This window comes from Equus quagga, chromosome 14, assembly GCF_021613505.1.
Source record: "Equus quagga isolate Etosha38 chromosome 14, UCLA_HA_Equagga_1.0, whole genome shotgun sequence".
Lineage (NCBI taxonomy): Eukaryota > Metazoa > Chordata > Mammalia > Perissodactyla > Equidae > Equus > Equus quagga.
The window spans coordinates 19,850,060-19,877,801 of NC_060280.1; the positions used below are offsets into that span (position 1 = coordinate 19,850,060).

The window sequence follows — 27,742 nt, forward strand, 5'->3', positions numbered from 1 at the left end:
GGTATGCATGGAGTGAGACTTGAACATGGCTAAACAAACAAGTAAATACGTGTGATTCAAAACTATTTTCTTAAAAAATAAGCTAGATGAGGGGCTGGCCCCGTGGCTGAGTGGTTAAGTTCGCGCGCTCCGCTGCAGGCGGCCCAGTGTTTCGTTAGTTCGAGTCCTGGGCCCGGACATGGCACTGCTCATCAGACCACGCTGAGGCAGCGTCCCACATGCCACAACTAGAAGAACCCACAACGAAGAATACACAACTATCTACTGGGGGGCTTTGGGGAGAAAAAGGAAAAAATAAAATCTTAAAAAAAAAAAAAGTTATATAAAAAAAAAAATAAGCTAGATGAATCTGTGTTAGTCAGACATTTTAAAAGGGGCATCTTTCTTCTTGCAAATAGAGCTGAAGGTCAAACTTACAGATCCTTTTGGGCAGCTGGCCCTAATATGGAGATGGAATACAAAAGAGAGTGAGATCCTGGAGCTCAGAAGTCCCGGACACACTCTAAGGGTCCTTTGCTAATTGTACGTTCCCAGTAGAAAAAGCTCTGCCATTAACATTTCTTTTATATGCAAATAGTTTAACCATCTAAAGACTTCAGGAAGTTGAGTTTGAGTTTTTACTGCTTAATACTCAGAATCTTCGTATTTCAAAATACTCTACTTTGAATAGCTAGTCAAGACGGACAGCTTTTACTTTTAAGCATTTTTAAATTTGAAAAGGACTTGAAACGTTTCCAAAACGAGTTTTATTATGGACAAATTATAAAATATGTATAAGTATCCAGCCTGTATTTATTGAGAGCCTACAGTGTGCCAAGCACTGTTGTAGGCGCTTCAGATACCTCAGCGGACAGAACAGACCAAGAGCCCTGCCCTGCTGGACTTCCCATTCTCATGGGTGTGGTGGCCGGCTACCATGTCTGGCCTTCAAAATATACAAGTGTATATTTAAAAATCCAACAGAACCACAATGAGATATCTTTTCACACTTACTAGGATAGCTAAAATAAAAAAGACAGAAAGTAACAAGTGTTAGTAAGGATGTAGAGAAAGTAGAACCTTTGTACATTGTTGGTGGGAATGTAAAATGGTGCAGCCACTTTGGAAAACAGTCTCTCAGTTCCTCGAAATGTTAAACATAGCATTATCATATGACCCATCAAGTCCACTTCTAGTATGTCTAGAAATGGAAACGTGTCTACATAAAAACATGTACACAAATGTTTGTAGCAATGTTATTGCTAATAGGCCCAAAGTGGAGCAACCCAAATGTCCATCAGCTGATAAGTAAACTAAATGCAGTATATCCGTACAATGGAATATTATTCAGCAATAGAAGGAATGAAGTGTGGATACATGATAAAATGTAAATGAACTTTGAAAACTTAGGAAGTAAAAGAAGCCAGTCACATATTGTTTGATTCCATTTGTATAAAATGTCCAGAATCTGCAAATCCATAGATTTGTAAAGTAGACTAGAAAATGCCAGGGGCGGGAGGGAGGAACAGGAAGTGACTGCTAATGGGTGGGTTTGGGGTTTCGTTTTAGGGTAGTGAAAATGTTCTAAAATTAGGTAGTACTGATGGTTGCACAACTCTGTGAATACCAGATGTTTTTTGGACAGAAAATTGTACACTTCATAAGTGTGAGTTTTATGGTAATGTGAATTATATCTTAATAAAGCTGCTTTTTAAAAAATCCAAATGAGATCATACTATACATAATGTGTTGTAACTTTTGCTTTTTTTCACCTCATAGTATTTTTCCCATGTCTGTAACTAATTTATAAGTGACAGTATAATAAGTGTTTAAGAGCTCAGACTAAAATTAGCTACACCTGGGTTTGATTCCCACTTAATCACTTTATGAAACTGAACAAGGCACCTAGCTTTTCTAAGCTTCTGTTTCCTCTTATGTACCCACCTCCGTAGGATTCTTGTGAGGATTTGATAATTCACGTGAAGCACTAAGCTCAGAGCCTGGTATCTGGGAGATTCTCTGTAAATGTTTGTGGTTATTATTATTCTAGAATCTCAATTTTAATTACTGTATCCATTTTATAGATGTGCCATATTTGAATCAATCCCTTGTTATTGGTCATTTAGGTTATTTCTGATTTTTCAGTATTATAAACAACACTGTGATTATAAATTTTTTTAAATGTTAAAAATTGTGTATCATATCGTAAAATTTTGAGAGTGCTGTAGTGTAGTAGCAACACTGTGGGTTTTGGAGTCAGAAAGACTTGGATTTGAATCCTCACCCACTGGATGACTTCAAGTGACTTGCAATTTTTGAGTCTCATTTTCCTTATCCATGAGACCGAGTTAATAAAACCCACTTTTAGGGTTGTTATAATAATTAGATGTAATAAAAATAAGTACCTGGCATGTGGTGGGTATAAAACATGACAGCTGTTATTGTGCTAGGTTCTACATGAAGGATTTCTGTTTTTTCCTTTTCACTGTAACAAATGAGTAGAATATACATAATTATTTTATCGTTTTCCTTAAAGTTTAGCAAACCTAGCACTACAGTTGAGCTCTTTCAGCTTTTTGGTAAAACATAAGCCCCCAAAACTTTTTAATATTTGCCATGAAAATCTCTAGGAAGTTAATGAGCCGTCTCCATTAAAAAAATAATACCATGTCATCACATGTTCTGAACCTGTCCTCTGAGGCTTCTCAGCTTAGTCTGCAGAATTCCCACAGCATGGGGCATTTCTTTTGGAACCCATTTGATTGCCCTCGCAGTTGGGATGGACAGAGGCTACTCGTTTGGTAAGAAACCAGTACAAAATGATGGGGGCTATTCACTTGAGGTTCCATTTTCTTCTGAGTCTTGCTTTTGGAGCTCTGAAAGTGAAGCACTGACGGTGTCACCAGAGGGTCTGTGCTTTTTGGCAGGGCATTTACACCCTTAGGGATGCATGTTCAGCTGGGGATTGACCTAGCTCTCTGTGTTGGGTTCTTACAGCACGTTCTCCTTAGGCCTCCATTTTGCTAGCCTGTATGTAGAGGCCTTTTCTCCTGCTGAGCCATTCTTCAGTTATGTTCCAGTCCAAGGGTTATAACCTGGTTACCTGGTCTCCTGTATCAGGCTGCTTGTGCATGGTCGTGTAGTCTTCCAGATTGTGACCAAATTCACTCTCAGAGAGTGATCTTATCGCCACCTTCTAGGGGCACCTTATTGAAGGACAACCCATTTTATCCACTTAGAAAGTAGAGAGGGCTGGCCCCGTGGGTGAGTGGTTAAGTTTGCATGAGGGTTAAGTTTGGCAGCCTAGGGTTTTGCTGTTTTGGATCCTGGGCGTGGGCCTAGCACTGCTCATCAAGCCATGCTGAGGCGGTGTCCCACATAGCACAACTAGAAGGACCTACAACTGGAATATACAACTATGTACTGGGGCTTTGGCGGGGAGGAGGAGGAGAAGAAGAAAAATTGGCAACAGATGTTAACTCAGGTGCCAATCTTTTTTTTTTTTCTTTTTAAGAAGGAAAGTAGAGAGAACCCAAACAGTTTTTGCTGCTAGCCTAAATTTTGTTCCTAGCCTTGACCGCCTGCATTCAGGGATGCCTTCAGCAAGTCCTCATAAGAACCTCTATTCCCTCACGGCTCTTTTTGGCTTTTGGTGACATTTTCCAAGAAGATGGGTATCTTTCTCTAGTGTATTTTTCTGACAATAAGAAGTGACGTTTGGTTTTTCAAACTGGTTTGATAACTGTTGCCATTTGGGGACTGATAAGTGAAAAGGGGTTGTTTCTCATCTTTCATGCATGTGACATTCTTGGAGAATCTGGTGCAATCTGTACATTGTTTGGCCACATCCCCAAATTGGTAGTCAGGCTATAATGAACCTTGCAGTCTCAATCAGCCCCTTTGCAAAAAAGGAAAAGAATAATCAGTGACTTCTGAATTGGAAAGACCCAAGTGCCCTGTCACTAAGCTTCAGCCCAGCTGCTGCTCTCACTCTTTCCCTTGCTGTCTTTCTTCACCAGCATGATCACTGTGAGCCAGGGCATCCTTCTAGCACAGCGGCCTGCTGTTGCTCTTCCCTTTGGCTCTTCAGCGTTGTTCCATGTGAGGGCTCTCTGGTGACCACCATCCACACAGTTCTGTTAAGGGAGACTGCCTTCCTAGATGCTGGGCATGCAGTCGTTAATAGGTCAGAGTCCTGCCCTTGGAGGAACCTACTCTAATGGTTTTGGTAAATGGATGGATGAATGGATTTCTAGAAATTGAATTACTACATCAAAGAGCATAAATATTTTAAGCTCCTGTATTGTCTTCTACTCTACCGTATTAATATACTAGGTAGTAACAGTATATAGGAGTTGTCAGTCTCATTGATGTTGTTAAACGTCTTTTTTTTTTTTTCAAATATTTGGTATTTCAATGAATAAAAAGTGGTCTTTTCTAGTTTTAACTTGTTTTTTTGTTTATTTTAAATTTTTTATTTTTCCTTCTTCTCCCCAAAGCCCCCCAGTACATAGTTGTATATTTTAGTTGTGGGTCCTTCCGGTTGTGCTATGTGCGACACCGCCTCAACATGGCCTGATGAGTGGTGCCGTGTCCGCGCCCGGGATTCAAACTGGCGAAACCCTGGGCTGCCGAAGCGAAGTGCGTGAACGCAACCACTCGGCCATGGGCCAGTGCCATTAACTTGTGTGTTTTTTTCTTTAAGTTGCCATTGAAGTTGTTGGGTTTTAAGTTGGTTAAATCTTGTAGGAAATCCGACGGACAGCAAGTTGATGTCAACAGCTTGCTGATTTATAGATCAGAGTTTTCTCCCATTCAAATGCTTGATATTTTTTTTCCCCAAAGTAGATCAGGTTGGTGGATAGAAACAAAACAGATCCTCAGTATTCTCCAGGGAGAAATCCCTTGACTTTAAATCCTCACTTTCATCCCAGAGCATAAAATTTTCTTCAGAAGGCATTTCAAAATTAAGCAGTCTGAGTAATATCATTAAGAGCAATGGTTCTGACATTAGACAGACTTAAGCTTGAATTCCAACAGTCTAATCTTTTACAAGTTACTTAATCTGTCTGATACTCAGTTTGCTCTTTTCTGAAGAAAATGAAGATGGAGATACCTGCCTTGTAGGGTTGTTTGGAGCATTAAATAAAATATTGTATTTTAAACATTTAACATAGTGCTTAGTTCAGAACAAACCTCAAGACATTGTAGCTTCTATTATTATTATTACTTTTAGAAAATACAGAACTAAAGTCATTTATAAACTTATTATAATAACTCCTCTTACACATTATATTAATTTGTGTTGTATCAACTATGTAGGAACATTTCCCATGAATCTGAAATAAATTTTTTATCATATGACAAGGGTCACTGTGTACTGCAGGATGGCTAGAAAGAGACACAGCAGTTGCTGGGTGGCCAGCTGGGTTCACTCACTAACCAGACAAATTGTTGTCTTACATCAGGCTTGCAAATGCTATTCAGATTTGTGCCTTGGTAAAATGACAAATTACTACATGTGTCAAATAGTTTAAACTGCAACTCTTATATTTCCAAATGCCAAGATTCTGTTATAGTGACTATAGCGTATCTCAGCCTTGTAGTTAAGCACCAGCCTACCTTTCTGCAGGCTTCTTCAGCTGTACCTTCAATAGTAAATCCTCATCATAGTGATGACTTATTCTCCCCAGCCTGCACTTAGGGCAGGAATGCCTTTAAATGTTTTAGGAAACTCAGGAGCTATCATAGAATCTCATACACTGAATATCAGCTCCTCTGTACAAAAGCCATCATGTTCTACCCAAGCTCACCTTCAACCAGCAGACCATTTAGAGGTATGATAGGTTATTTGCTTTTTCTTTCTTTTCCAAAGAATCCATTTGGAGACTCTTTTTGGCCATGTCCTTCCTGTTCCCAATGGGGGACTGTTTCTCTTTTCTATCCCTTTCCGTTCTTTATATATCTCCTGGATTTTATTAGGGGAATGTTTTTGTATACATTGCATCCAGGTGTACATTGAGATAAGAAATAGTACGGGTACTTTTTAGCAAAAGCCCGTATCTGTCTTCTCACGTTATCTCTGACTGTTTGGTGGATACCACGGCCTCTGAAATCTAAACTGATAGGAATTTTTACCTTGTGTTGGTTCCAGGGGAAATCAGCTTTGTGGTCCCACCTGTTACATTATCAGGAAAACCGGCAGAGAAAACTCACATCAGGAAGCCTCAGTACCTCAGGTAAGATTGTCTCTGCACCGGTGGAGAGAACTCCCTCTGCTCACTTTCCCAGCTCCCAGTGGAGTGATCGTCTGCAGCCGACTGTTCCAGGTCAATGAAGCCTTTGCTCTGTAATGTTTTCTTTTTTAACTGTTAAACCACGGGGCTCTCTGAACCACAGAGCATGCCAAAGCCATGGAGTTTGCTTTCATTAGGTGTTTCTATACCCTTTTGATCAGTGAAGTAGAAGATTTATGTCATAAGAGGCCAGTCTTAGAATGAATCTAGGTTTTAAATGAATTTAGGTAATACTGATGTCCTCTGTTTGGAGCAAGCTGTTTTCAGTCTTTTGTTTTATTTCTGAGATGGACATTGAGATGATCTACCCTATCAGTTTAAGAAAGCCTGTCTTGTCAGTGTCCTACCTTGGAACTTCTCAGGGTCAGGGCCTGATGTGAGTGATCCCTTCACTTCCTTTCTGTTTCTAATATAATGAAAATATCAGAGCTGGCAGGGACCCCTGAGATCATCTAGTCCAGTCCTCTTATTTCACAAGAGGAAGAAACTGGGATCAAAAAGGAATTGAATTTACTCAAGATCACACACAGAATTGATGGAAGAGACCAGATTAGGAGCCAGGCCTCTTGTCTCCTGGCGTTGGTGTTCTTTATACCATCCTACAGTGTCCCTTCAGGACAGCCCCCCTCCTTCCTTTACTTCTTGGTGGCATCTCCCTTTCACACCATCCTTCATTCTCCTCTCTCTGCCAGGGAGTTTGTTTACCTTTCTTGGATGTTCTTACCCTAATGGTAAAGATCAGTTTGAATAGGAGTGAAAAGATGGGCATGAACTCAGTGTTGCCTTTGCCCTTGAACTAGTTAACCTCAACTAGCACTAAACGTGACTGTAACCTAGGTATGAGACCTCCCTAAATAGACTTACAAGGAGTTTTTTTGTCCATTTTCTGGATATGGGAGCAAACAGTCTTCTCAGGAAGGTTATAGAAGTTATTGCTAAGGGATAAACTGTAGCCAAAGATTCTCAACAGCTAAGTGATAAAGATGCTATGTTTTAAATGTTGGTCTGGACATGAGGACATAAAGATATGGTATCTAGAGGTCCTAAGCGTTCTGGAACCTGTTCTTCACACATTCCCTTGGCTTCATACATTCCATTTTGTAGCCCATTTTGAGGCAAGAGCAGAACATGAGAAGTAGCTCCAAGTGGAAGCAGTGTGTCAGTGGGGTATGATGAGAACATGCTGGATTAGGAGCCAGGGGATCTGTGTTCCTTCCAGTCCTGACTTTGCCACTTGGTGACTGGGGCAAAGCCAGTGACCTCTCTGAATTTCAGTTCCTTCCTCTGTGGTACCTTCCTTGGTTATTTGGTAAGTTATTAGAGAATTAAATGAGATAATAAGCTTAAAAGTAAAAAATCTGATACCTAGTAGGTACTTAATAAATATTTGTGAAATAATTGATCGTAATGTTACCCAAGTAACCAACTGTTTCCTGTAGAAATTTGTGATTTGAGATAAAGATAGTAAGCCGTTTGGATAGTCAGATCTCTTTGGACATGACCAACTATTTTATTCTAGGAATACTTCTTGACTCAGAACGGAGGAAGTCTGATGCCAGCTCAGTCATGTCTCCCCTGAGAATCTCCCTCATTCAGGATATGAGGTCAGTCTGGGCTCATATGTAATAAGCTACTAAAATCCTGTTTTCAGTTGCTGCGTAGGTGTCCACATTAAATAGCGGGGTCTTAGTCTCTTGGGCTTCTGCAGCGTCTCAGTTAACCAGGAAGCCCTCCTCATTGGTCCTGTGCTTCATGGTGCGTTTGTAGCACTGTATAAGCAGTTGGGTTTCCTAACATTTTGGGTGAATTATACCAGAGTATCTCAAGGCCTTAAGGGCTCCAGGGTCAGCCGGGCTTTCTGAGAGCTGTACTGTCTTCCTACCCCCAAATTGTGGTGAGCCTATCTGGCAAAGCTACATGGAAGCCCAGGATTTAGAGAACAAGAGAGATGGCGTCTCCCAGGATGGGATAGGGCTGCCTCGCCAGCCTCCTTTGGCTTTACAGGGGAGGTGTTGTGAGTTCATCTCCCACCCCACCCTCCACTTCCTTTTTCACATTCCCCCTTCAGGCACATCCAGAATATCGGGGAAATCAAAACTGATGTGGGAAAGGCCAGAGCATGGGTGCGACTGTCCATGGAAAAAAAGTTACTTTCCAGACACCTGAAGCAGCTTCTCTCAGACCATGAGCTCACCAAGTAAGGCCACTCCACCTGGAGTAGAACCAGGTGCCCGGGAATGGCGGGAGGGGTTGGAAGCCCATGTGGGAAGGGGGAGTGTTCCATATGTCGTTACTGCTGCCTTCAGCTCAACTCACATTGCATGTGGAAGTTTTGCAGCATTTCCTCTTCTCCCTCTTTATCTGTAGAAGAATAATTCTGCTGTGTTTGTTCTTTCCGCCTTCTTAATCTGCATGTCCAAAAATAGTTTTCTTAATGAGCTACTGAGAAGGATCGGGTTCTCATGGGGAACCTCAGCATTTTGGGGCTCCTCCTCTCCTTGCTGCTCTCAGATGACTTGTATACCTCTTGGGCACAGGGCATTTTCTCCATCTCTTTCCTGTCCTGGGGAGGGAAGGATTGGAGAATTAAAAAGAAACTTCTAAGCTATCCCCTTATTTCTTTTGTTCTCTCTTGAGCCCAGGCCCAGCCCAAAGTAACCAAGTCCTTGTTCTTCCTCTCTGGACCCTGTCTGAGTCTCCCTAGAGCTTAAAAGGGCTGTCAGATAACCCTCCCAGGGCCACTCAGGCTCCAGTTCCCTCTGGTGACTTTATGTCGTCTGCATTCTTTCTGTGCCTTCTCTGCTAGAGGAGGAGGGGGCTGCTATTTGCCCTCTCTGTCTTTTCCTGTATGCAGTATGTTTGGCTCTTTCTTCATTCGTAAGCCTGTTGGGCACTTTTGTTTAGCACTTCCTTAGGCATCTTTTCCTAGTATCCTTTATTATATGGCTACCCCATGGATGATAAAGCAGAGGAGTAGGCCTTGAGGAAATTTTTTATGAGCCAGTTGATTAAACCTGCAGAATCTGTTTTTGTTCAAAGTGAAAATATAATTTTTTACACTGTTTATTGTGTGTGTAAACCACAGCAAGAAACCAGGTTTAAAACCTTGATAGGTTAGAGAGCTCATTTTGAGAGCTCACATAACAGTGATTCTTTTTTTTTTTTGGTAAAGATTGACACCTGAGCTAACAACTGTTGCCAATCTTTTTTTTTTCTTCTCCCCAAAGTCCCCCAGTACATAGTTGTATATTTTAGTTGTGGGTCCTTCTAGTTGTGCTGTGTGGCACGCTGCCTCAACATGGCCTGACAAGTGGTGCCATGTCTGTGCCCAGGATCTGAAGCGGCGAAACCCCAGGCCGCTGAAGCAGAGCACGCAACTTAACCGCTTGGCCATGGGGCCGGCCCTGAAACAGTGAATCTGAAAGCACCTGGATGTGATTTCCTACGGGAACAAAGGGACTTAGGAATAAAATTTGAAGACTGGGAGGACAACTAAAAGAGAACAAGTAGACATTTAAGCCTGGAGTTTGGAGTGGAAACATTTGCACACCACATTCTAGAGGACACTTGAGTGGGGTGAAAAAATCTGTCACTGTAGCTGTGTGGGCACCAGGAGAGGCTGCAGCTGAGCAAGGGGACAGAGAGGTATCTGAGAGGGGTCAAGCACAAGAACTTTGGAAGTCCAGGGCAGGGCATAGGTCTAGGGTATAGGAGCTTGAAGGGCTAGGCAGCATCAGACGGCACAGACCTTCATGAGGGGCTAATCTTGACTTCTTTAAACTGTCGCCCTGTTAGAGGAGTTCAGCTCTGAATTTACTCAGTACGTAGTAACTTCTCACCTGATATTCTGACCTACTACTGCTATTCTGTGCTACTCCAGTGAGTGGGAAATAAGGAGAGTTTTGCTGCCACAGTTGCATTTTGGATGGGGTATAGGGAGAGAGGGAGGAGCCTTTCATCAAAACCTGCAGCTCCTCCATCCTGCCCTCTCATCTTTCTCTTCAGTTTGCGTAAAGCTCCAGCCACATCACACCCCTCACCCTTCTCAGGATGTCTTCAGCCCTTTCAGGGCCTAGTCAGAAGTTTTCTTTGCCAAAGTGCCTAGACTCCTCAGAGACTTGATCTGTTCCTCCTCCGGGCACGCATAGCATTTGTGCATCCCTGTTTTACCACTGACAGGCTGCAGTATTGTTATCTAGCTCCTTGCTGCATATTAAAATTTGCCTTCATCGAGGGCATGAACCACATGCCTTTCAGGGCTGAGCATGTTGCCAGCACCTAGTAAGTATTCAGTTGTACGCATAAAATATGTGCACAGCTAGCTGCCTAGAAAGGAGGAGGTGGACAGCCTTGGAGAGTATATCTTGCTAGCGTGTTGCTGAGTCTCTGGGATTTCCAGCTAGCCTCCACGGCTCTTTGCAGCTTGGAGATGGGGTAGGGTGGCAGCAGGGTGAGGGGACCGTATATTCTAAGGGAGGAGGTCAGTGTGCTCCTGTGTAGTGAGCTCAGACTCTTTTTCCGTGACCTCTCTGCGGTGACTGAGACTGTCTGGTGTCCCCTCCACCTTGAAACCCACTGTGCATGGCTGCCAGGGCCATGAACCATCCTGTTCTCTGTCTCCCCTTGCTCTTTCTGGGATGTTGGCTTCCACCGTGCTCAGTTCTCTGCGTGCACATGTTCTTTTCGCTCTCTCACTTGCTCGCTCTCTCTTGCACTTGTGATCTCACCCATTCTCATGACTTCTGCCACCTTTAAGCAAGTGATTCCCACATCTGAAGCTCTAGCTCTGACGTTTCTTCTGAGTTCCAGTCCTGCATTTATTTCCATTCACATATCTTACCTTTAGCTCAGAGAGAACAAAAGCAAGCTTCACAGAGTCTTCACCAGAACTACCTTCCTCTCACATTTTTTGTTAATGTCACCACTATTCTCCCCTCTCCTCCCCTCTCCTCCCTACCTAGGTTCAAAATCTGGAGTCAGTTTGGCTCCTTGCTTTGCCTTGCCTCGCACATCCCCATTTCAGGTCCTTAGCCTCTGCCCCACCTGTCTGCTTACCTAGTACAGCCACTGCTCCAGTTTCACCCTCATGCCCCTTCCTCCCTCAGCTGCACTCAGTTTAAGTTTCCTGAAGTTGGTCATCGCTTTCCCTTTCCTTCTGGGGCAAATTGCAGAAACCTATTACCAGTAGGGCAGATTGCAGACTCGTTAGCCTGAATGTTCCAGAACCTTCCTTCATTTGACTCTAGCCTAATTTATCAGACTCATTGCTAATTGGTCACTTCTCTGCGCCCTCAACTCCAGTCAAACTGGTTTTCACACCTTGTCCTCCTTCCCTCCAACACCTGTCTAAATCTGTGCTGATTGTGAATCCGTACCTCTCTGGCCCTAGTGATTGCTGTCTTGGCAACCAGGACATTCCCTTCTTCTGTTCTCTGTGTATTTCTCTGTGCTGAGGGCCTGTGCACTCGGTTGTCGGTGTCCCTCTACTTGGGGAAGATATCGTTGCTGTGCACTTGCAGAAGGCCTACAGTGTCAGGCAAGGGAGCTGGCCTTTTATGAGAAAGCAGTGGGGTTGAGATGTGGGGAGGGGGTGTGGGTAGTTTGAAAGTAGGGAAAGGCCATGTTCTATGCAGCTCTTCCTTGCCCAGGACCTGGATCCTTCCCTTCATTGCCTCTGAAGCTGTCCTGGCTTTTCATTCACATTCAGAGCAGGGTTCCGACTCCTGGCTCTCATGGTCTGAGACCACCCTGGTAATGAATGGTGATCACAGACCTCCTGCCATTGCTTCTCCCCCACCACACGCTGAGGTGATGCCCCAGCTAGAGGCCTGAGAGGGCCTTAGTCATCCCTGAGGGAATTTCATTCCAGCCCTCACTCTAAGAAAGGAGATGCCATGACCTCTGACACTTTACGTTATAGTAACATCAACCCTTGGGCCCAGGCAGAATTTGGTTTTAGTTGTTCCTGCTGTAGCTTAAGCCACTTTCCCTCTAGTCCTCAGTTAGACAGAGTGGCTGGCTCTCTTCCCTTCTTAGGTGGCCTTAAGGAACTTGAGGCATGACGTCTTATTCCCTGTGCTGTCTCCTCCAGAACTGCGTGATTCTGACCTCTTTCCCTGCCTTTGGCTGGGAGACTGATGTATTGCCTCCTCTCCGACAGGAAGCTGTACAAGCGCTATGCCTTCCTGCGCTGCGACGACGAGAAGGAGCAGTTCCTCTACCACCTCCTCTCTTTCAATGCTGTCGACTACTTTTGCTTCACCAATGTCTTCACAACTATCTGTGAGTAGCCCTGGCTCCCCACCAGCCTCCTCAGTGCCTTCTTCATGAGCCTCCTGAGGCTGACTCACTGTCCCCTTTTTAAAGAAGATCATCACTGTACTTTCTATTTGCTTCCTGCTTCTGTGGGGAGAGAGGTGCACTGTCCTCCTTGAAGGTGTTTTTTCCTCTGAAGCTTCTTACCCTTCTTCTGAACTGGGGAGCCCAGTCCTTTTGGCCGTTGTGTTGTTGCTGTTGTCCTGGGCACTGCTCTGGGAGCCTGAGGCGATGGAGGTGGAGTGGGGTGGGGTGGGGTGGTGAAGTTCCCTGGCCCCTCTGCACGCCTGTAATGAAATCTCCCTTTGGTTTGGGCTGAGGGAGTCATTCAGCATCGTAGAAGGTTTCGGACCAGCCCCCAGGGGTAACACCTCTTCTGGAAGTAGCAGAGAGAACTCGTGATGGCAGTGGGAGGTTTGGGTCCAGGCCCTGCTCTGCCCTCGCTCATTATGTTTCCGTGAGCAGTCTCCCCTGCTGTGGGCCTCCGGCTCCTTATTTGCAGAGTGAGGACGAGGGCTCAGTATGGTCTAGGGAAGGCCCCTGGGGCCTCATCTTTCTCTGGTGCCAGGATGCTCTGTTGGGTGGGGTAGTCTCTGAATTGGCCCTGTGGCTAGTTGTTTGCCAGTGACGCAGCAGCCTCAGCGGCTGCATGGACTCTTGCTTCTATGTGACATTCGTCCTCCCTCTCAGAGACAAGGGCTGTAGGCTTCAGTAGCAGCAGCACTGGACTGGAGTTCAGGAGACCTGAGGGAGACTATTTCCCTCCCAGTGCCTCGGAAAAGACCTTGTAATTCCTGCGTGGCCTCTCCTGAGATTGTTCTTAGAGTTCATGAGAGGATCAATTGAAAAGTGCTCAGAAAAGCAATTCAGTCCAGTGTCGAGTTGGTGATAGTGTTTAGGGAGCAGGGTCACTGAGCTCTGAGCCTGCAGGTGGGCTTGGGTCTCTGATGTCTGGGTGCTGACCCTGGGAGGAGTGAGGCTGAGGGGAGGATTGGCTAATACTCTAAGCCATCTGGAAAACAGCTCCAGAGACCTGCTGCTCCGGGCTCTGCCGGGGCCGCAGTCATGCCAGCACGCCTGGGGCAGGCCGGGGCCCTTTCAGGTATGGGAGGGATTCCTGGTCCCCCTCAATGCCTTTGTTGCCTCCCCTCAACAGTGATCCCATACCACATCCTGATTGTACCCAGTAAGAAGCTGGGGGGCTCCATGTTCACCGCCAACCCATGGATCTGCATCTCTGGAGAACTGGGTGAGACACAGATCCTGCAGATTCCCAGGAACGTGTTAGAGATGACCTTCGAGGTATGTGTTATCTAGGGACCGCAACCCCATGCTCTCGGAGTTTGCAAGAGCTGCTTTTCTGGAGCTTTCTGCAGGGTTTTATGGAGGCCTTGCTCTGTACGGTGTGATGTATCAGCACAGCTGACCTGTCCTGAGATGGTCAGAGGCTGGAGCCCAGGGTTGACCCAAGGAGGGGGGAGCCTGCCCTGTCTAAACGGTCTCTGGCTGGAAGGCACTTCCCCATCTGGACTTACATACCTCCCTGTCCATGGCGTGTTGGGAGACCCCCAGAGTTCTTCCAGCTGCTGAGCCCAGGTTTTCACAGAGACCTCTGAACCTCAGCTTGCTGTCCCACTTCCAGAGCCGCCTGCCCCTACGTCCTGTTCTTCCTCTAGGTAGCGCATCTCCTTTCTCAGCCGGGGCCCCCTCACAAGACAGTGCTGTACTTTGGCGGTAGGTGGAGTCATGAGCTCCGCCCCTGCAGATGCTGGGGGACCCGATTGCAGGCAGCCAGTCTGATCTGTGCCTCTGAGAAATGCTGTTCTTTTCTCCTGCTTTCTTGACCTACCCCATCTTCTCTGCTGGCTGTTGTTTTGCAGTGCCAAAACTTGGGGAAGCTCACTACTGTGCAGATAGGCCATGATAACTCCGGGCTGTATGCCAAGTGGCTGGTGGAGTATGTGATGGTCAGGAATGAGATCACAGGACATACCTACAAGTAAGTGTTCCTCAGCCATGCCCTAAGATAGTGGGGTAAGCCTACCACCAGGGGCTGTGTTTGATGTTTGGGGATCTGGAGTTCTCAAGGAGACCCTTTAGGCAGTGATAGGCTGAGGCACCCTCCTGTTTGTCTCTGCCTCGTGCACCTGAAGAGAAATAGAATGAGAATTTGCTAAGCAAAGCTGTATGATATTGCGGTGCACAGGTTCCAGGCCACCTATCCCTCGAGTGCTTCCCTGATGATACTCAGTGGGATGGTGAGCAGGGCCTTGAGGGATCACCAGCCTGGTTTCAGAGCCTTGCCCCAGCGATTGGCTTTGTTGATGGCTCTTGCTGAGCAGAGGGAAGGAGAAGGACACTAGAGGAGCTGGCAGCTCTGACAAGCCCTTGTCTGACCTTTAGGTTCCCATGTGGCCGGTGGTTGGGGAAGGGCATGGATGATGGAAGCCTGGAGCGGGTCCTGGTTGGGGAGCTGCTCACATCCCAGCCCGAGGTGGATGAGAGGCCATGCCGGACACCACCCCTGCAGCAGTCCCCCAGCGTCATCCGGAGGCTTGTTACCATCTCTCCCAACAACAAGCCCAGTGAGTGAGGGGAGGGGCTGGGCCTTCAGGCCGCCCAGCCTGGGGAATGTGGGCGGATCTCTGGAAGCCCTGACGTGGGAGCCCAGATCCCAGCTTGTGCAGCTGCCTCAGGAACCACCTCTGCCGGCAAAGCAGCCTCAGGCATTTGTTACCCTCCTCTCATGCATTAGTGGGGGGTTTGGCCTTGAAAGAGCAGGAGAGCTCATGGAACCCCGCCTGGGTCCTCTGTACTATTCGTGAAGGATCCTGCAGAGGAGAGCGTTTGCTTTCTGGCCGCCTTCCTGGTTCCTGGACATCATAGCCAAGTCTTGGCCCTCTTTTGATTGCCAAAAATTCCAGGGTAAAATGAAAAATAAACTTTACCAGCATCTTTTAGGGACAAAACTATAAGACATCGACTTTTTCTTTTTTCTCAAGATTTGAAGAAGAACTAGCTCAGCAAAGTTGGGTTGGCAAGAGCCATTCTTCCCAGGGGCCAGGCTCCCCTGCCTGTCCTGTGGACCATCCTGGTGTCCTCAGTCGCTTGCTAAGCTCAGCTCAGTACTGTTAGCCTCTGAGATTGGTGAGGGATGTCTGCTTGGTTTTTATCAGAGCTGAACACCGGGCAGATCCAGGAGTCCATCGGGGAGGCAGTCAACGGCATCGTGAAGCACTTTCATAAGCCTGAGAAAGAGGTGAGCCTTCCTGCCCTCCAAACCAGGGCCCTCTATTGAATAAGAGAGAAGAATCTTTTTCTAGGCCCTTGTGCTGTGGACAGCCCAGGGTATAGTGTGTGCCTCAGTTCGTTTGAGATTGAGCAGATTCCTTGCTCTGGGGGTCTCTGCCTCAGGTTACCCTGTTTTCCTTACACACTAATGACCCAACGGAGTCCCTGGGTCCCTAGTGAACAGTGTGTATTCCTGTCCTCTTCTGGATTTGCCTGGGTCTTCCTGAAGAGTGGCCACACTGGCTTTGTTCCTCTGGTGGGGACCCAGATCCATCATCTATTCATTCCCCTTCATTCAACAGCAATTCACTGAGGGCTGCTCTGAGCCAGGCACTGTGCCAGGTGCTGGGTGGAATAGGCAAGGTCCCTGCCTGTCTTGCCGCCCTCCCAGCTGTGGGCTGTGGGTTTGGGGATGCAGTGGGAGGGCAGCCTGGCTGAGGCGAGCGTGGCCCTCCCCTGTTTCCCCACTAGCGAGGCAGTCTGACGCTGTTGCTTTGTGGAGAGTGCGGCCTCGTCTCGGCCTTGGAACAGGCTTTCCAGCATGGATTTAAATCGCCCCGGCTCTTCAAAAATGTCTTCATTTGGGATTTCCTGGGTGAGTTGGGCTAGGGTGTGAGGGTGGGAAGAGCATGTAGAAACATGGGGACTCGCCAACATAGCGTGGTGCTGACCATGGGCTCTGAGGTTCAGAAGCTGCGTCAGGTCCCTTTCGGATTAGCTTTGTCGTGTGTTTGCCCCAGCTTTTCTCAGAGGTGATGACAGAAGCGCTCCCCTCCCTTTTCCCCTCACCTCCTGGGAAAGAGACAGAAAAGATTCTTTCTAGGCGTCTGTTCCGTAGTGCAGGCTCAGTGTGAGTCCTCACCCTCTCCTTTTAGATCCACAAGGCCAGCTGAAAACATTGAAGCCCAAGCCCCATGTGGCGCCCTCTTGGAGAATTTTCGTGCAGGGAGCTTCTCCCCCAAGAGTTTTAAAAAAATTTTCAGACTAAGGAAAGGACCATCTTTATATCAAGGGCCACGTAAATAAATTTAAAACAAGGATAAGGAACATAAGGATTGTTGTCAGAACACTCATGTTATTCTCCTGCGTCGACATGAGAGGCCCCTGGCAAGTGGCCTGCGGGACTGTCAGGGAGGGGTCACTTTTGAGAGCCTTTGTCACCGGCAAGCTTTTCTCCTTTTCACAGAAAAAGCACAAACCTATTATGAGACTTTGGAGCAGAATGAAGTTGTCCCTGAGGAAAACTGGCATATGAGGGCCCGGAACTTCTGCCGATTTGTCACTGCAATCAACAATACTCCGCGCAGCATCGGCAAGGACGGCAAGTTTCAGATGCTGGTGTGCCTGGGAGCCAGGTACTGCGGCCTCACGCCCAGTGCGCAGGCAGCCAGCCCTGGAGGGTGTGCTGGGGGGGTGGTGGGCGCTATTGACCAGATGCCCTTGGGCAGGTGAGGCCTTGGAAGGCTTCCTGGGGGCCCTTCATTTCCATCGTGTGTGCCATGCGTGTGTGTGGGGATCTGTGGAGCGGGAAGGAGGCTGTGTGTGTAGCTGGAGAGGAGGGGCCGCATTTTGCTGGGAAGGAATAAAACCACCCGACTAGTGAAGTTTGAAGCAGAGTGTATCTAGTCATTCCTTCAACAAACTGTTGAATATGCCAGGCCTCATGGAAGGTGGTGGGAATAGAGCTAAATAAAATATGGTCTCTACCATTTAGAAATTCACTTGTCTCGATTAAACACAGTACAAGGCAGAAGGTTGTGAGAATCCAAAAAGGAAGTGTGCATTCGTAAGGTATGCTGAAAATGTGGAGGAGAAAGATCAGAGGCGGCTTCAGGGAGGAGGCTCTAAGGAGGATAGGGACCTTGAGGAGCTGGAACAGAGAATCTTTCCGTGTTAGGATGGACTGGTTTAGTCAGGGGACTGAAATGATATTAATTTGATATCATGGATGGTATGCATCAGAGTGGGTAAGATTGTTGGGGGGTATCCCAGTAGGTCAGATGAGAGCATGAAGCCCAAGTAAACTGAAGGCAGTAGTTTCTTCAGGCCACGGAAGGGAGGGAGTTGGCATAGTGGTTAAGAACAGACCCTGGAACCAGATTCACATCTCAGATCAGCCACTTACTAGCTGTGTAATCTTGGACAAGCTCCTTAACCTCCGTGTACCTCATTTCATCTATAAAGTGGGGATAATGATCGTGCTGACAGCACCTGCCTCATGTCGTAGGGTTGTCATGAAGGTTGACTCTCTTAGAACAGGGGCTGGTACATGCTGAGTGCTATGTGGATGTTAGCTCTCAGCGTTACTCCTGGTGGTGGTAGCTGTCAGGAGGAGCGGTGCTCTCGGAGAGATTGGCTGTTGAGATGAAGGAAGTGGTGCTGACTGGACCTGGTGTCTGGTTGGTGGTGGGATTGTCTAGGGAGGGAAGCAGGGAGACAGGGGATGAGGAGCAGCCCTGGTGGCAGACGATGGGGCCAATTTGGGTCCTCTTGGGTTCGTGTCCCTGGGACTGGGCAGCCCCCCGTGGCAGCCTTTTAAAGCTGGGTAAGGTCTCTTTGCCAAGCCCTGGTAGGGGAGGGAAAGGGGGCTGTGGGGAGCTGTCCGCTTCTCCAGCTTCAGGCTTCGTTCAAGGAGTGGTGGTGCAGATTCCCTCTTGGCCTCGCAGTAACTGGCTCCCTTCCCTTTCCCTTCTCCACCATCTGGACTGCTCCTGCCCTGCCAGAGATCACCTCCTACATCACTGGATTGCCCTGCTGGCCGACTGCCCCATCACCGCGCACATGTATGAGGATGTGGCACTGATCAAAGACCACACACTGGTCAACTCCTTGATCCGCGTGCTGCAGACATTGCAGGAGTTCAACATCACGCTGGAGACGTCCCTTGTCAAGGGCATCGACATCTGACTTCCAGCACCAGCGAGCAGCGGGACCGAGAGAGACTCACCCTGCAGCTCTGACCCTTCTTCCCAGAGGGACTTCAGCGAGTTGTGCAGGAGACGGAGAGGAGATGTACACTCACTGTAAAAAGAAAACTAGAGGATTTTTGGAATAAATAATCTATTTTAGAGTTTATTTGCTGATTTGCTTTTTACACACTTTCATGTGAAAGAATGATAGAGAGAGGGAGACGAGGTTGGTGCCGCTTATTTTGAAGCTGGCGCCCTCCCTCGCCGCGGCCGCGAGCTGGGAGCCTGCGGCCTCCCTGGACTGAGCCTGCGGCACCGCGTGCCAGGCGGTCCTGCTCCCTTGCCCCACCGCGTTGATGAGGCCATTCCACATCGTTTTTAAACTAATGTTTTCTATCTTAACATTGTCATGGATATTTGGCTTTCCTGGGCCACGCACAGGTGTGCTGAGCGGGAAGCCCCAAGCTCCAATCAAAGGGATTCTAGTCGCGCCTCCCCAGGCACTGCCGAGCCAGTCCACGTCTTTTCTGTTTGTCAGTATTATTTGGGAAGGAGACATGCTGAGATGTACCATCGTGCAGCAAATCACGTTTCCTCTTGGCACGCGGTTGCACAGAAGTAAACATACGCATGTTTTAACAGGTTTTCCTTTTCATTTTTTACGTATTATTTATTTAACCCTCCATTGTGTGTTTTAAGTCTTTCTTTTCTTTTTTCTTTTTTTAAGGAAAGGAAAAGCTTGTCACAGTCTAACTGGCTATGTTATTACTGTTAAATTTATGTTGTTTTGCAACTTAGAAACCAGCTACAGTATGGCCCACTTAATAAAACACCTGAAACGAGACTGCCTGGGTCCCTGACTCTGTGGGGTTTGTGAGCGGCCGAGGGTGAGTTTGGCCCATCTGAGAACCAGGCTGCAGCATCGCCTCTCCCTGAGGTGACTCGCGGTTGTGGACTGCCCAGGGTTCCCCTGAGGGCCTGGCGTCTCTGGGGTCCTTCCTGCTGCAGCCCCGGGAGCTTTCATAGCCATTAATTGAAATAGTTGATGAGAGGAATGTAGACGGGTTATTTTCCTCCTCCACAGAGGAGGAGGCTGAGGCACAGAGGGGAAAAGACCTGGCCAAGGTTGCAAAGTTGTCACTTGACCAAGACAGGATGGGCCATTTCTTGAAAGGTAAGGAAGAACAGGTGTTAAAACTTAGGGCACATGCGACCCTGTCTGCCTTCAGAGAAAAAGCTCTTTCTTGAGAGAAAGGTTTGCTTTTCCTGAGGTGGCAGATGTAGAGCTTTATGAGGGTTCTGGGAATTGGCTTGCTTCAGTTTATACTTCAGCCAAGCTGCTTGGGCAGGAAGCTCCAGAAGTGCAGCATGACCAGGTAGAAGGCCTCAAACCAGTCAGCGTCCTGTTAGGCTTCCCTGAGTTTGCATGTGCTCTTCCCTCTGCCTAGAATGCCTCCCCTCGGGGCCACTTCCTGTCCATTGTTCAGGGTTTACTGTAGGATTCACACTGTGAAGCCTTGCCTGACAACAACCACCGACACCATCCCCTGCCACCCCCTCCCCGACACAGTCACTCCCTCATTGCACTCCTTAGTTCCTGAGATGCTGGCACCTCCTCTCAGGGTTGGCATTGCTGCTTGCGTGTTGGGCCCACACCCTGGCCTGTGAGCTCCTAGAGGGCAGAGAGGGTCTCTGGTTCATCTCCATCCCTGGTGTCTGGCAGGTGGCAGGTGCCCAGGTAAGGCTTTTTGAAGAGATGAGGGAAGGGACTAGAGGCTTCTAGGACAGCCACAGTACGACATCCTGCCAGCAGGGGGCGTGTGTTGGCCGCGCCGCCCCTGTCTACACGAAGGCCAGGGGAGTCTTCGGTGTTTTGGAAGTGGCGGAGAGAAGGTAGGGAGCGGTGGGCGTCGCCCCTGGAGCAGGAAGGGGGATTCCAGGTGGGGCAGGAGGGCAGCATGGACCCCGCTGCATGTGTGTCTGTTGTGGGCCTAGGCCAGCGCCCTGAGCCAGGTGCTGTACGCCGCACCCCTCCCTCCCGCTCACAGCTCTGCAAGGCTGTACAGATTATCCCTGGTTTATGGGTGAAGAGGTCAGAGCTCAGAGAAGCTTAATCACTTGCCCAAGGCCACACAGCCTATAAGTAGTTTGCAGTTACCAGAACTGTCTCTCCAAGGTTGTGTGGCTTTTCCATTGACAACCACTTTGTTGACTCAGGTCCCTGCTCAGATGTCCTCAGAGGGACCCGCCCTGATCACTCTAAAATATCAAAGGTCCTGTCAGTCGTTTTTATCCCCTTATTCTGCCTCATTTTCCTTCCTAACTCCTACAAGCAGTATCCTCATTATTTACTAATTCTAAATGTACGTCTTATAAGGGAGGCACACAGTTCGCTTTGTTCACTAGGGAGTAACTGGTACACAGTAGGTACCCAGTAAATATATGTGGAGTAAACGAATTCATTCGCGGTGGTCAGGATCACAGACTGTGGAGTCAGAGTCCTTAGGGAGAATCCTTGCTCTGCTCCTGTGACCTAGAGCAAGCTTCATAACGTTCCTGAACCTCAGTTTGCTCATCACCTATAAACTGGGAATAATAGGGTTGTCGTGAGGACTAAGTGACTCTACATATATGCCTGGAACAGGGTCGGGTTTGTGCTCAGTGCCTGATGAATGGTGGTGGTGGTTACCCTATTGTGTCAAGCTGTGTCCTGGTTCCTGACCAAGGCCCAGACCCCCCGCCCTCAAGGAGCTCAGAGGTAGGTGCTATGGGGGAGTGCGACACCACGGCATGTATTGACCACGAGGAGTCAAGCTTAGAGTCGACAGTTGTCAGAGAAGTGACATTACGTGTAGAGAGAACAGCATGAGCAGAGACGTGGAGATGCGAAGGCGTCTGCCGGGTTGTGAACCTTGGGGAAGTCTAGGGCCAGAGTCAAGCCTGAGGTGGGGAAGGAGCAGACTGTGGGCCCCACGTCCACCAAGTGGGAGACAAGGAAAAGGCTGGCAGGTATCCCAGGGCCTTGAACATTGCTGGTGCTCAGTAGATGTGGATGAACTGAATGAATGAGCACATGCTGTGGGGACAAAAACCAGAGCCATGCCACCTGTATGCGGCATTCCAAGAGCACACTAAGTGACCTGTGAAGAATGTGATGGCTGCTCTGGGCCCTCCTTGTCTGATGGGAGAAAAGGAAACCTGTGGTCAGAGCACAGTGGCTGGGCTGAGACACAACAACTGCTTGTCTCAAGTGCAGTGTGGCTTGGAGAGTGTGTGACCTGAACAAGTCACTGACAGTGTGCTTGTAGCCAAAGGGTCTGGTCTGCCACACGACAGACTCACCCCACGATGGGGCCACGTATCTCAGGGGAGTAAAGGGAGGAGTGTGGTTTAGGTAACCTGGGAGTGCTGCTCCTTATCTTCTTCCAGCTTTTAGGTGCTGGTTACCTGAGCCGCTGCCCAAGCCACTTAGAGTTAAATGACCCTGTATGTGGTGATGGGTCTACCTGGAACAACGGTCCAGTGGGTCATGGTTCCGCGTGGTGGGTGTACAGCATTCAGCGCGTGGTTATGTGCTTCAGTGGAGGGTGCTGGTGGCCTCAGTCAGCCAAGACGGCAGAGGAGCATCACCCTTTCCAGCAGACATTGCTGAGAAGGTGAATGTGAGTCAGATTTTATAAATCAGGGCTTTCCTGGGACCAGCTATCTGGTCCTTCTAACGGCTGACTCTGCTGTGAATGTCTCACTCTACTGTGTTTTGTTTCATCATCTGCTACAAATGCTTTCTGGAATGATGTGTGATATGAGAGCAGACAGGTTCAGTAGCTCAGTATTTCAAGGACACTCGAGTCAACTGCCTCCGCGGCTCTGGGTGGATGAAGTGCATTCAATTTGCTCAGCAAGCAGCCCTGCCTGCCTGGGCTTCTGCACCTGCTCTCATTCGGTGCTTCCCAGACCCTGAGATTTCGGGGACTGGGAAATAAACAGGCAAGCGAATGAACTCAGCGAATTATTTTAACACAAGTGCCCTTGTAACCACCAGCCAGGTGAAGAATGAAGCTTTACCAGCCTCCCCAGAACTCCTCCATGCTCCCCTGGCCCATCCCAGTCCCAGCAGCCTCCCTCCTTCCGCCTTCTTGACCTTTACAGTAATCACTTCCTTGAGTTTCTTTATTGTTTTATCACCCACATGTGCCTCCCTATGCACTAGTTTTCAGTCTGTTTTTTTTTTTTTTTAGTTTGACGTAACTTTTAAGTCTCTTCTAATCTAAAAGGTCTCCTCTACCCCTTTCTTTCCTTTATAGTTTATCTGTTGAAGAACCTGGGGGCCGGCCCGGTGGCGCAGTGGTTAAGTGCTCACGTTCCGCTTCTTGGTGGCCCGGGGTTCGCCGGTTCGGATCCCGGGTGCAAACATGGCACCGCTTGGCAAGCCATGCTGTGGTAGGCGTCCCATGTATAAAGTAGAGGAAGATGGGTATCGATGTTAGCTCAGGGCTGGCCTTCCTCAGCAAAAAGAGGAGGATTGGAAGTAGTTAGCTCAGGGCTACTCTTCCTCAGAAAAAAAAACAACCTGGACTGTTTGCTCTGTAACTTCCCACTTCTGGATTTTGCTAATTTCATGCTGGTGGTACAGTTCAGTGTGCCTTTATCCTCTGCATTTCCTGCAAATCAGCAGCTAGATCCAGAGACCTGATTTGCCTCGGGTTTGAAGCATTCGAGGAGACTCTAGGCGATGCCGTGCTCGTTTATCAGGAGGCCTATCATGTCTGTGTTCAGGTTTTTTGATGTGAGCAGCCACTGATGCTCAATGCCCACATCCTGTAAGTAATTCACTGGGGAGTTGCAAGCGGGAGATATCCTAATCTATCATTTTGTTTTCATTTATTAGATGGAATAATTTTATAAGGAGATATTGCCCCTATTTGATTTCTCATTAGAGTTTGTGTAGGAAAGATAGCATAAGTGCTTAATTCTTTTCTTTTACTTACTCAACTTTTAAGATAATGAACTGGACTGGTTCCATGTTATCCTCAGAAGGTGGCTATTTTTTAAAAATATTATGAACTCATGGATTTAAATGTATTTGATGGGTTTCATTCTATTGCAATTATTATCTTTTTTTTTGTCCCTTCTTGGATGTTGGGAGCCTCAAATTTGCTCCTGAGTTGTCTGACATGACCCTGGCGATTGTTTTCTGGTATTTCAAGATGTCTGAGGCTTGTCTTGTACATTTTCTGCCCTAGACGTGGAATCAGCTATTTCTCTAAGAAGCCCTGGGTTTCACGTGTGTTTTACCCAACCCCGATGTGTCAAGGCAGCCCTGCCACCTCCTGCTTTTCAGGCTCAATTTTCTGTGCTGAGATTGTGCCGATTATCTCTTTTCTTGTCTGCTGGTGTCCAAAGTACCCTGGTGGCAGCTGGAGATTGCAGGTCAGTGCATTGGGACCTCCAGAATGTAGTCCTGTGCCCTCTTTGGGGACCAGTACTCCAACCCTGTAGAACCCAGAGCAGCAGAAACAAGAAGCACAGTGTCCCTCAGTGGGTCCTTGGAAGTGATGGTAAGTGTGGCCACTCCTGCTTCAGCCCCTTGGCTCCTAGACCCATGTATTGTTCCTTAGGGACACGGCACCATGTAAAAGTCTGATTTAGCGCATGTACTAGATCCTGAAGGATGGCACCTCATCCTTGCAGATTGTTGCCTCAGATTATTGAAGCTAGTGCTTCCTTTGTGACTTCAGTAGGCCATTTCAGTGCTCGTTGAGGCTAGCAGCTTCCAGATGGTGCAGTGTATCTCTGACCAGTAGATCCTAATGTCATGGGCCCACTCCCTAACTTCCATCACTGTGAAGGGGGTGTGCTTGTTGGATGCTATGCTGGATGGAATTCCATACCTGAGGATCAGGTACTCACTAAGCTTCGGGATATTGGTGCTGGCTGAGGTTCTGTGGGCAGAAAAGGCAAACCTATTCCCAGAATAGATCTCCATCCCTACGAGGATGATCTACTGGCCCTCCCAGGAGGGAAGGAGCCTAATGTAGTTGATTTGCCAAGTGCCAAGAGGAGACCAAGTGGCTGGTTGGTCTCCTCCAGGAATACTGCCATATCTAGAGCTCAGCGTTGGTCTCTGTTGCTGGCAGATTGGACATTCAGAGGGAGCGGTAGCTGGATTAGCTTCGATATATGGGGGTCCGTGCAGTTGGGCCTATGCATAGCCTCCATCTCTGCCTCTGTGACCTTTCATGTGTCTATTGTGCCAGTTCCAGGATGGCCAATGATGAGGTGACTGGGTCATTTAATCTACTTAGTTGTTCAGTTCTCTTCTGTGGTGGATGCTCTCTGGCCGGTGCTAATGTGTGATACAAAACTCTTCATACTTTGGGCCTACTCCTAAATGTCTACCCACATGTCTCTACACCAGACCTTCTTGCCCCAGTCTTCCAGACCTTTTCTTTCCAGTCTCCGACTCGCCAGCTAGGCCATTGGCCACTGCCCAAGAATATGTGTATAGTCTCCTGTCAGCTCTCCTTCCGTAACCAGGTGCACTCCTTGCAGCTCTGCTCACTGGGAAGATGTTCCCTTGCTTCCCCTTGCTTCCTATTCCCTTTCAAGGGCAAGCCCTGAATGTGACTGTCTGGCAGCCACTGTCCATTTTTGGTTTCCACCCACATACCAAGTTACCCATCAGCAAACCAAGCTCGGTTACCATTTCCGTCTTAAGTGAACTGCTACCGGCTGCACCTGACTTTGTGACTTGGCAGGTCTGATGGAACCCGGTTCACAATGAGAAGTTCTTGATGTGTTTTTCACTTGATGCTCATGGTCAAGCATTTCATCTAAACCAGGGCAGGTCACATGCAAGGAGCTGTTTCTCAAAAGGTACATAATTCTCTGCTGTAAATGGCATGGGTTTGCTCCAGAATCCCAGGGACCCACTTTGTGATTCCGTCACTGGTGCTTGCGGTGAGCTCTATGTTGCATCTTTGCCCATCGCTGACTCTTCCAACACTCTAGAGTCTGCTGGATCACATGACCCAAATAACAGGCTCTTTGCTTAGCAGCTTGATCTCTTGCAGTGCCCTCTTCTGCTCCAGGCCCCACTCAAAGCTGACAACTTTCTGTGTCAAGAGAGAATTCCTAGAACCGAAAGACACCTTCCAGGTGCTTGCTTCCTTCTTTGTGGTAGAGGATGCAAGAGGCATCAATTTGTCTTTTAATTTGAAGGGAATATTCTGGCATACCCATGACCACTGGACACCTAAAAATCTCACTGAGGTAGCAAGTCCCTGAGTCTTCATAGAGTTTGTCACCCACCTTCTGGAGCACATATGTCTTACCAAGGTCTCCAATAAACTAGCCCCCTCTTGCTTTTCCCTATCAATTGCCATGATGTAATTGATGTAATGGGTCTGTGGAATGTTCTGTGGGGGGTCCAGATGGTCCAGATCTCTTTCGACTATATTATGACTGAAGGCAAAAGAGTTAACATAGGTCTGGGGAAAAACTGTAAATGAATATAATTGTCTGTTCCACGTGAGTGTGAACTGTTTCTGATCCTCTTGTCCCATTGGAATAGAAAAGAACACATCCACCAACTTGGTGACTGCGTACAATGTATCTGAGGCCTGATTAGTCTGCTCTAGCAATGATATGCATTCAGCACAACAGTTGTTATTAGGGCCACTCCTTGGCTGAACCATGGTAGCCTATAGTCATTATCCAGGGTCCATCTGGTTTTCCAGGGTCCAGACTGGCAAATAAATGGAGATATAATAGGGACCACCAACCCCGCATCTTCAGGTCTTTAATGGTGGCACTAATCTCTGTCAGCCTCCTCCCCTACAAGTTGTTGTACTGTTTTTTATTTACTCTCTTGGCCAGGTGGGGGTGTGGAGAAATTTCAGAGACTTCTGCTTAGTTTTCCCTGCTATGATTGCTCTTATTGGCAGGCTAAGGACTCAATGTTGGGGTTTCTCTAATTGCCAAATATATCAGTCCCAATTATATGCTTGGGAATGACCAGTTGGGTGGATCTGTGGACCAATGGACCACAATTGAGTTTTAGCTAGGACTCTTTATTACATAGCCCTGGAAGTCCCCATTCTAACAGGGGGGACCATGATGACACTTTGGGTCTTTGTGTGTTAACGTCAGCTCAGACCCTGTGTCTAATAGTCCTTGAAATGCGTACATATTCCCCTCTCCACAGTGTACAGTCACCTGGTTAAATGGCCGTAGGTCGTTCCTGGAATCCTAGAGGAATCTTTACAGTATATACTTGTCACTGGGTCTTGGATCTAAATATTAGCTCAAATCTTGGAACTGAGCAAGGGCTCATGACTTCCCGTTGAGGTAACTACCCTCTGCTCCTCCATTCTTGCCTTCTCCTGATTGTAGATGTTAAGCAGCAACCTTTTTGGCTGTCTGTTTTGCTCCTAGAGACACCATGATCTATTACCCATTTTCACTACTCCCTGCTAGTCAAGCTCCCTTGGCTGTCTTTCCTGCTTTGTAAGGCTTTAAGGTAATTGTGACCTTCTGGCATCTGATGGTTAAACTCCACCAGCTGGCCTCTATTACTTCAAGGCCTCATTATTTCCATGGCCGTTCCTGAGCTAGCTCTGTGATTGTCTCTCTGTCAGCCCTGGCCTGCAGGAAAGCCATCACGGACTGTCTTTGTGGAGCTGTTATGCCCCCTCACCAGTGCGTTCATGATGCCTTGGGGGATGGTGTGTCCTCTAGGCCTCCCCATGGAATATAACCGTCTGGTAGGTCTTCTGACCTCAGATAACATATCAGCTATGCTCCCCACAGCAGGTTCCCTTGGAGGAGCTCTGAGTGGCGTATCTCCATGGCCAACACCCCGTGATAAACTGAATGCTCTCCCTTGCAATCTTCATTTACTGTTAGTTTTACAAGCAGTTATATGTTTAATGTTCCTCACTAGACCTTATG

At 47.7% G+C, this 27,742-nt stretch overlaps 1 protein-coding gene across 1 annotated transcript in view; it reads left to right on the plus strand.

The window, feature by feature from the left end:
- DENND5A (DENN domain containing 5A) overlaps nucleotides 1-19,634 on the plus strand; it is an 83,313-nt gene extending 63,679 nt beyond the window's left edge. The window contains exons 13-23 of the mRNA XM_046685168.1: nucleotides 6,134-6,218; nucleotides 7,795-7,879; nucleotides 8,344-8,472; nucleotides 12,436-12,557; nucleotides 13,747-13,892; nucleotides 14,471-14,589; nucleotides 14,994-15,175; nucleotides 15,767-15,849; nucleotides 16,353-16,476; nucleotides 17,068-17,236; nucleotides 18,605-19,634. Coding sequence (XP_046541124.1) covers nucleotides 6,134-6,218; nucleotides 7,795-7,879; nucleotides 8,344-8,472; nucleotides 12,436-12,557; nucleotides 13,747-13,892; nucleotides 14,471-14,589; nucleotides 14,994-15,175; nucleotides 15,767-15,849; nucleotides 16,353-16,476; nucleotides 17,068-17,236; nucleotides 18,605-18,788 — 1,428 coding nt within the window. The 3' untranslated portion in view covers nucleotides 18,789-19,634. The remainder of the gene's footprint in view (nucleotides 1-6,133; nucleotides 6,219-7,794; nucleotides 7,880-8,343; nucleotides 8,473-12,435; nucleotides 12,558-13,746; nucleotides 13,893-14,470; nucleotides 14,590-14,993; nucleotides 15,176-15,766; nucleotides 15,850-16,352; nucleotides 16,477-17,067; nucleotides 17,237-18,604) is intronic.
- Nucleotides 19,635-27,742: the final 8,108 nt, after the last annotated feature.